Source organism: Nansenia antarctica (assembly GCF_963989245.1).
Source record: "Nansenia antarctica genome assembly, contig: SCAFFOLD_626, whole genome shotgun sequence".
In the NCBI taxonomy this organism is placed as follows: Eukaryota; Metazoa; Chordata; class Actinopteri; order Argentiniformes; family Microstomatidae; genus Nansenia; species Nansenia antarctica.
In genome coordinates, this window is record NW_027663378.1 from 12501 (window position 1) to 22350 (window position 9850).

General features: G+C 44.4%; 2 protein-coding genes across 2 annotated transcripts; both read right to left on the minus strand.

Moving 5' to 3' along the window:
* Window positions 1–113: 113 nt before the first annotated feature.
* LOC308175107 (E3 ubiquitin-protein ligase TRIM47-like) lies at window positions 114–1489 on the minus strand (the record flags this gene model as incomplete). Its single annotated transcript, XM_080550828.1, has 2 exons — window positions 114–311; window positions 500–1489. 2 exons carry the CDS (start codon window positions 1487–1489, stop codon window positions 114–116), a joined length of 1188 nt encoding a protein of 395 aa, XP_080406954.1.
* Window positions 1490–7289: 5800 nt separating this feature from the next.
* LOC308175108 (E3 ubiquitin-protein ligase TRIM21-like) lies at window positions 7290–8921 on the minus strand (the record flags this gene model as incomplete). Its single annotated transcript, XM_080550829.1, has 1 exon — window positions 7290–8921. The coding sequence occupies one exon, from the start codon at window positions 8919–8921 to the stop codon at window positions 7290–7292; it is 1632 nt and encodes a 543-aa protein (XP_080406955.1).
* Between the last annotated feature and the right edge of the window lie 929 nt (window positions 8922–9850).

The window sequence follows — 9850 nt, forward strand, 5'->3', positions numbered from 1 at the left end:
CAGAAATTACTCTGTGTGGGGAAATACACTATAATCTTCCCTAATGAGTGACAACAGATAAAGATCATTCTAAATGCTTATTTTATTGCTTGGTTAGAATTACAGGTTGCGAATCAGTTTGCATGATTGACAGGAGAGATGGTCAGAGGGGCAGAGTTTTTACCACCATCATTCAGGTGAGGGCTGAAGTATGGATAGAGTTTCTCGGTTAAGGTGCAGCCAGTGAAAGAGTAGATCAGAGACCTGGCCTCCACATCATAAAAGGAGACCTGGCCCTCCTCATAATCCACAAACACCCCCACCTTCTGGGGCTTCTCTCTCAGGGACAGGGGGACACCAGGGCCAGCGAGTGCCTTGTACTCATTTCCATTCCTCAACCAGACAGTCCAATATCCATTATCAGGGCTCAGTGTGATCTGCTCCTTCCTGTTGATGGACTCTATGGCCACTCCTACATCCCAGTCAGTCTTCTCCTTCACCTCCACACAGCTCTCCTCACAGTCCCCACATAGAGATCACTGTGAACCCTGACCTCAGACCAGTCCTTGGTGTGTGGAGGGGTGGACAGGGAGAGGAAGCTCTGGAGGAGGTGGAGGTGGTCCTCAGTGTGTGAGAGCTGCTCCAGCTCAGAGCTTCTCTTCTTTAGCTCAGTGATTTCCTGCTCCAGCTCTTTAATCAGCCCTTCAGCCCGCCTCTTCACTGCTTTCTGCTTCTTCTCGATCACGTCAAGGAGCTCAGCCTGGCTTCTCTTCACGGAGTCCACCAGAGCAGTGAAGACCTGTCTGCTCTCTGCTTTCTTTCTCTCTGCATCTTTCTTACTAAGATCTACTGAGTGTTTGATCTTTCTGACCTTCTGCAGTCGCTCCTGGATCATCTGCTGAACATCTGCCTCTGTCTGCCTCAGCTGGACCTTCCTCTCTCCATACCCCACTTCTATGGGGACGGTGTCATGAGTCTTGTGGTCTGTCTCAGTGCAGAACTGACACACACAAGTCTGGTCAGTCCTACAGAACAGCTCCAGGAGTCTGTCATGCTTCTTACACATTCTGTCTTCCAGGTTCTCCACAGGGTCGATCAGCTTGTGTTTCTTTAAGCCTGCGACTCTCTGATGAGGCTCCAGGTGAGTCTCACAGTAAGAGGTCTGACACACCAGGCAGGACTTCAGAGCCTTGAGCTTCGTCCCAGTGCAGACGTCACAGGACACTTGTCCAGGTTCGGCAGGGTTGAGTCCATCTTCAGCCCTGACTCTCATTTTCTTGAATTTCTCTATGACCTCTCTAAACGCTGTGTTGATGCGAAGCTCAGGTTTTCTGTAGAACGTTTCCTTACACAACGGACACTGGCACAATTCACTGGTGTCCCAGTATCCTCTGATACAGGCCATGCAGTAGTTGTGTCCGCATGAAGTAGTGACAGGGTCAGTGAACACATCCAGACAGATGGAACACAGGAACTGCTCCTCAGACAGGAGACTGCTGGAGGAAGCCATATCTAGAGAGACCAGAGGAGACACCAAAAAGCATTTCCTGGAATCAATCAGATCTCAATAGTTTCAGCAATGGAGCTGTCAAGACTGTCTTATGAGATTATACAGCAACCGATAATTATAACATTATTCTACATCACATAGAAAATAGTCCTTCATCCAAATCAAGACGTTTTCATACTGAACTGTCTCTAAATAAACTATCACAAACTAGAGAGACCAAAGGTCTCCATAAAGGTATAACACCAGAGCTAGTCAGCTGACCATAATAACACTGAGAAAAGATTCAGCTTTACTTGTCAAGTTCGCCTTGAAACACAAACCCAATGTTTTCTATAAATATTTCTGTGTAAAACAAATTTTTAAAAAAAACACTTACATTGTTACCACTTATTTTTAATTTAAAAAGGCGACATTATCCAAAAGTAGTACAACCTGTTTTCTTAATAAACACAGATGCAGAATACAGGTAAAGCTTTGATCACGCTAACGTCTACTTTCAAATATGCAGGTCTTATCTACTCACCTGAGTGGGTGTGCTGTACGCTGACATTAACTATCTTTATACAGATTGCTGAAGAAACAGCGAGTTTGCTGCCGTGTCTGACTTATCAACCTCTCCACTTCAGTGTCACTTCAGGACAGTGACATCACAAAGGCAGTGACATCACAAAGGTGCAGAACAGACTTCCTGTCTTTACACTGAGCTGAACTCTCTCAAGAAGTCAGAAGGAAATTACCCCCTATGATGTCATAAAACAAAAAAGATAAATAATACTTCCACAACATTCTAATAGATTAATTAATAATTAATAATTAATAATTTTGCCATTTAGCAGACGCTTTTATCCAAAGCGACTTACAATTACGAATTACAGGGACATTCCCCCTGGAGTAACTGAGGGCTAAGTGCCTTACCCAAGGGCACACTAGTAGTGGTGTGGCTTCAGGCGGGATTTTGAACTCACAACCTTCCGATCACAAGTCCAACTCACTATCCACTAGACCACCACTACCCCAGATTAATAGACAAAAAACCTGGGTAGGACTTTCGGCCAACACTCTAAACTGGTTTAGATCCTACCTACAGGACATAAGCTACTATGTCTACATTGGCAACTTTGTATCTGATCAAATTAAAATGACGTGGGGTTCCCCAAGGGTCAATCCTTGGCCCCCTTCTATTCAATCTCTACATGCTTCCATTGGGACATATCATAAAAAAGAACAAAATTGCCTTCCACAACTATGCAGGTGACACTCAAATCTACATAGCCCTCTCACTGAACGACTATAGTCCCATCGACAATCTCTACTAACAGGCCTATCTAAAGGAGCTGTTCGTAAATTGCAGCTCATCCAAAACACCGCTGCTAGGGTCCTAACAAAAACAAATACGTTTGAACACATTACACCAATCCTGAGATCCCTGCACTGGCTACCAGTCTCTCAGAGAATTGAATTCAAAATACTCCTAATTACATACAAATCACAAAATGGTCTTGGACCAAAATACACATCAGATCTCCTCCCACCCTATATTCCCGCAAGGTCCCTAAGGTCAGCTGAGACTAATCAACTAATCATTCTAAGAGTAAAAACAAAACTCTCCTGGAACAAACTCCCTGAAGAAATCAAACAGGCCCAAACACTTAAAATATTTAAATCTAAGCTAAAAACATATGAGCAGGGGTGCACATAACTGGTGCGCCAGTGCGCATGCGTCGCCAAAATGCATGTTGCGCGGAGGATAAGCGGCATGAACGCGCTCTTGCGCACCAACAGCTGGAAGCGCTGGGAGAGGAATTGACTTCCTCAAAACTCCTACTGCTAACTGCTGACTGCCCGTTAATACCAATACCATATCCTTTCATGACCACAATGTACCCACCGACGACGACCACGGCGACTCCCCTCACGAAAACATTCGGAAAGTATCGTAACTTGTACTTTCATTCCGCGTATCGCGCATCGCATGGTTATCACGCCGACACGTGAAAATTCAGTCCCGAACGACTCGTCGCTAAAAGGAAAAACAACACCAAGGCACTTCACGTTTCTTTTCTCTGAAGCTTTCAAACGTTCAGACGTTTGTTTTACAGCTTCATTATCGCACCTCGACCCCTGACCCAGGGAATATGGTTGGGAATTATATTAGAAGGAAAAAAAAAAGACTTTGTGCAACAATCAAAATAATGAGCTATTTAAAGTGATAGCCTACAACATCCTCTACCATGGTTGAAATTGAGGACAGTATTAACAACAGTCAAGAGAGCAGTGATGATGATGATTAAGCTTGTAGCATAAGTAAATGCTTAGGTTGTAACTTTTTGTTGAAAGTTGATTTCAGTGTTTACAGAACAGAGCAGTGCTTAAGGAGATATCAGTTGATTTCATTGTATTTAAAGAACAGACATTCAGTTAGTGCTTAAAGAGATGTCAGTTGATTTCATTGTGTTTAAAGGAGTCTGACAGACTTTCATGCTTAAAGAGCAGTCATTTGATTTTTCATTTGTTTCTTTTGTTTTGCACACAATCATTTGTTTGTTCATCTTATTTTTGAATAAATGTCGTTTTGCTAATATAAGTTATCCATGTATCCCTTTTTTATCCATCCTGTGGGACGGGTCGTGACTCGTGAGCTCGGGGAGCACCAAGCAGCATCCCTAGGTGCTCCTCTGAGCACTGGCCCCAAAAAGTTATGTGCACCCCTGCATATGAGGCTGTAGACGCACGCACGCACGCACGCACTCTCTCTCTCTCTCTCTCTCTCTCTCTCTCTCTCTCTCTCTCTCTCTCTCTCTGTCTGTCTCTGTCTGCCCCTCTCTCTTTCTCTCTCTCTCTCTCTCTCTCTGTCTCTCTCTCTGTCTCTCTCTGTCTCTCTCTCTCTGTCTCTCTCTCTCTCTCTGTCTCTCTCTCTGTCTCTCTGTCTCTCTCTCCCTCTCTCTCTCTCTCTGTCTCTCTCTCTCTCTGTGTCTCTCTCTCTCTCTGTCTCTCTCTCTGTCTCTCTCTCTCTCTCTCTCTCTCTCTCTCTCTCTCTGATCCCCGGGCCCGAGTGCGTCCACACCACGTCGCCTCGTGTGATAATCACTTCCTCCTGATTGACACCCGAATCAGAAACGTCGTTCATACCAAACGACTTTTCCTCCTCCGCCGCCTTTCGCCTTTTTCCCCCAGTAAAGCCGCTTAAAAGAAACAGGCAACATCCAGAAAGAGGCGGAAGAGTTCGCTCTCACGCAGGGTGTCGTACTCTGGCGTTCTGTTGGGGGCCCAGAAGTTCCCCAGTTGTTCTAAAAGAACGTAAGATGTTCTCTCCTCCCTTTTATTGTCCTCTCCGTGTTTGAAGGAAGTGCTCTGTTCTGTTCTGCTCAGGCACGGAGGAACTGTCGCTGAGAGCTTCTCTGATGTGTGGGTCCTTTTCTCTCTCTCTCTCTCTCTGTCTGTCTCTATGTCTCTCTCTCTCTCTCTGTCTATGTCTGTCTCTCTCTCTGATGTGTGGGTCCTGTGCTGCCTTTTCTCTCTGTCACTCTCTCTATGTCTCTCTATGTCTGTCTGAGAGCTTCTCTGATGTGTGGGTCCTGTGCTGCCTTTTCTCTCTCTCTCTCTCTCTCTCTCTCTCTATGTCTGTCTCTGTCACTGAGAGCTTCTCTGATGTGTGGGTCCTGTGCTGCCTTTTCTCTCTCTCTCTATGTCTCTATGTCTGTCTGAGAGCTTCTCTGATGTGTGGGTCCTGTGCCTTTTCTCTCTCTCTCTATGTCTGTCTCTCTCTCTGTCTCTCCCTCTCCCCCGCCTCTCCCTCTCCCTCTCTCTCTCCCTCTCCCCCGCCTCTCCCTCTCCCTCTCTCCCTCTCTCTCCCTTTCTCTTCCCCCCCTCTCTCCCCCCCCCCTCTCTCCTCCTCTCTCTCTCCACAGTGACTATACCAGTGGAGGCTCCTCCATAGAGGTAGAGGAGGCCTGGCCTCCCCAATAATTTGAGAGAAGAGAGAGAGAATGAAAAAAGGAATAATTATATTTTTTATTTATTTAACAAAAAACATATTTTAATTGTTTTTATATTAATATTATTTATTAATATTATTTCCGTTTTGTTCATTAATCTTTTCCATGGCTAAAACCCAATATTGCAATTGTAAAGCACCTACAGGCCAGAATCCCTATCCGTTTCTATTACTCATACACGCGTGTGGCGGAAAAGGGTACTACACGGAGGCCAGGCCTCCCCTAGGAAAGTGGTTTCTCATAGAAGTCAATGTAATGCAATTTTTTTCATGGCAATATGTGATTGGCCAAATCACTGAAAATGGGTGGGCAGAGGAGGCCTGGCCTCCGTGTAGTACCTTTTTCCGCCACACGCGTGTATGAGTGCTGTTCTGCAGGATAAATATTAGAAATGGATGAAGTATTGTTCTGAATTGTATGTTGTGTGTCTGATTGACATAGTGTTTGAGTGCTTTTGACATGTCATTGATTGTATGTAGTATGTTTCGGTGAATGTTGTGAGCCTGAGCAGAAGGGACAATAGCTGCTGCAGGCGGACCAGAGATTCATGCCAATTGTTTTGTTTATTTGATGACCCATTGTGCAGGCAATAAAAGCTGCTTCATCCACCATCCTGAGAGTGTCCCAATCCCTTCAGTACCGCCAAACACAAATTAATAATTTTTAACAAAGACAGATAAGAAGAACAGGGAACATTCCATCGCGAGTGAAGCGAGCAAGCGGAAAAAAAATTGGCCTCCTCAATTCTGGAAGTCACCAGCCTCCACTGGACTATACAGTATATGAGTGACATGTCAAGTTAATGACATGCAGGCAGGTGTGAACAGTAATCAGAGTTCATCAGGTCATAGGTTGCTACGGAGTAAAGTCTTTCTCTGCAACAGATCACAGTGTTCCGGAACACTCACCACCTAGTGTTCTATGTGGTTTCTACCTAGCAACAGTACTTTGATTGGCTACAAAATGTAGCGGTGATAAATGAGTTATTCACGCACAGGTGTCAGGTAACAGGGACTTTATTCATCAGGTGTTGATGTTTGATATGCAGTTATGATGATAAAACCACCACAGAAACAGACCGTTAGACAAACTTATAATATCACATAGATCTTCTCTATCTCTCTCATATTACAATCACAGTCACCCTTATTAAACCGTTTTTAAGCATCTGATTCCCTTTCCAAGCCATTAAATCAATAACATTATTATCAAACGTACATTGTGTTAAATGTAATTGCGTCACACACATGCATAGACTGAGGGACAACATGTGTTTTTGTTTTAATAAGCCAGACAGCGGAGTCTGCTACATCACCATCACCATCCTAAAGCTCTGGGACCTGGACTACACTGATTATTAATCTGATCAATGGATCTGATCAATCCAAGTGAATTTAATTGTCTGAACATCCTCAATTTCCCTCTGTACACACCCAGTATTCATTACACTCAAAATCCCCAAAATACATTACAATAATAATAACTAGCTAATGATGAAAATACAGTATGAGAGCATCTGGTTTATAATAATAATTGTCATGATAAGTCAAACAACCTCATGTATATAGAGTCATATTATCTTCTTATGAGGCTGGAGAGGCTGGGCTGTATCTGACATTGCTGCTGCATATTCACCATCTCTAGCAGACACACTGATAGCACAAACTATATGATAACAAACGATAACCAGATCAGAAATTACTCTGTGTGGGGAAATACACTATAATCTTCCCTAATGAGTGACAACAGATAAAGATAATTCTAAATGCTTATTTTATTGCTTGGTTAGAATTAAAGGTTGCGAATCAGTTTGCATGATTGACAGGAGAGATGGTCAGAGGGGCAGAGTTTTTACCACCATAATTCGGGTTAGGGCCGAAGTATGGATAGAGTTTCTCAGTGAAGGTGCAGCCAGTGAAAGAGTAGATCAGAGACCTGGCTTCCACATCATAAAAGGAGACCTGGCCCTCCTCATAATCCACAAACACCCCCACCTTCTGGGGCTTCTCTCTCAGGGACAGGGGGACAGGAGGGTCAGCTTGTGCCCAGTACTCATTTCCTTTCCTCAACCAGACAGTCCAGTATCCATTCCTAGGTTTCAGTGTGATCATCCCCTTCCTGTTGATGGACTCTCTGGCCACTCCTACATCCCAGTCAGTCTTCTCCTTCACCTCCACTTCATAGTAAACCCTCCCTGAGGAGAATCCCTCCTTTCCTAAAACACAGGGACACTGGGAAAACCTCTCTGTGTTATCAGGGAGATTCTTTCTTTTGTCTCCACATCTAACTTGTTTCCCATCCGCAGACAGAATGAGATCTGGATGTGCTGTATCAGGGTCCAGAGTCACGTCCACTGCATACTGCTGAATCATCTTCAGCTCAGCATCGCACAACTTCTTCACTTCCCTCATAACTGTCTCCTCCAGCTGAGACACAGCTCTCCTCACAGTCCCCACATAGAGATCACTGTGAACCCTGACCTCAGACCAGTCCTTGGTGTGTGGAGGGGTGGACAGGGAGAGGAAGCTCTGGAGGAGGTGGAGGTGGTCCTCAGTGTGTGAGAGCTGCTCCAGCTCAGAGCTTCTCTTCTTTAGCTCAGTGATTTCCTGCTCCAGCTCTTTAATCAGCCCTTCAGCCCGCCTCTTCACTGCTTTCTGCTTCTTCTCGATCACGTCAAGGAGCTCAGCCTGGCTTCTCTTCACGGAGTCCACCAGAGCAGTGAAGACCTGTCTGCTCTCTGCTTTCTTTCTCTCTGCATCTTTCTTACTAAGATCTACTGAGTGTTTGATCTTTCTGACCTTCTGCAGTCGCTCCTGGATCATCTGCTGAACATCTGCCTCTGTCTGCCCCAGCTGGACCTTCCTCTCTCCATACCCCACTTCTATGGGGACGGTGTCATGAGTCTTGTGGTCTGTCTCAGTGCAGAACTGACACACACAAGTCTGGTCAGTCCTACAGAACAGCTCCAGGAGTCTGTCATGCTTCTTACACATCCGGTCTTCCAGGTTCTCCACAGGGTCGATCAGCTTGTGTTTCTTTAAGCCTGCGACTCTCTGATGAGGCTCCAGGTGAGTCTCACAGTAAGAGGTCTGACACACCAGGCAGGACTTCAGAGCCTTGAGCTTCGTCCCAGTGCAGACGTCACAGGACACTTGTCCAGGTTCGGCAGGGTTGAGTCCATCTTCAGCCCTGACTCTCATTTTCTTGAATTTCTCTATGACCTCTCTAAACGCTGTGTTGATGCGAAGCTCAGGTTTTCTGTAGAACGTTTCCTTACACAACGGACACAGACACAATTCACTGGTGTCCCAGTATCCTCTGATACAGGCCATGCAGTAGTTGTGTCCGCATGCAGTAGTGACAGGGTCAGTGAACACATCCAGACAGATGCAACACAGGAACTGCTCCTCAGACAGGAGACTGCTGGAGGAAGCCATATCTAGAGAGACCAGAGGAGACACCATAAAGCATTTCCTGGAATCAATCAGATCTTGATAGTTTCAGCTATGGAGCTGTCAAGACTGTCTTATGAGATTATACAGCAACCGATAATTATAACATTATTCTACATCACATAGAAAATAGTCCTTCATCCAAATCAAGACGTTTTCATACTGAACTGTCTCTAAATAAACTATCACAAACTAGAGAGACCAAAGGTCTCCATAAAGGTATAACACCAGAGCTAGTCAGCTGACCATAATAACACTGAGAAAAGATTCAGCTTTACTTGTCATGTTTGCCTTGAAACACAAACCCAATCTTTTCTATAAATATTTCAGTGTAAAAAAAATAAAAAAAATAAACACTTACATTGTTACCACTTATTTTTAATTTAAAAAGGTGACATTATCCAAAAGTAGTACATCCTGTTTTCTTAATAAACACAGATGATGAATACAGGTAAATCACGCTAACGTCTACTTTCAAATATGCAGGTCTTATCTACTCACCTGAGTGGGTGTGCTGTACGCTGACATTAACTATCTTTATACAGATTGCTGAAGAAACAGCGAGTTTGCTGCCGTGTCTGACTTATCAACCTCTCCACTTCAGTGTCACTTGTGACATCACAGTGACATCACAAGGCCACACCTTTCACAACACTGCTGCTCTTAAAGGTGCAGAACAGACTTCCTGTCTTCTCTATGATGTCATAAAACAAAAAAGATAAATAATACTTCCACGACATTCTAATAGATTAATAGACTAAAAACCTGGGTAGGACTTTCGGCCAACACTCTAAACTGGTTTAGATCCTACCTACAGGACATAAGCTACTTATGTCTCCATTGGCAACTTTGTATCTGATCAAATTAAAATGACGTGGGGTTCCCCAAGGGTCAATCCTTGGCCCCCTTCTATT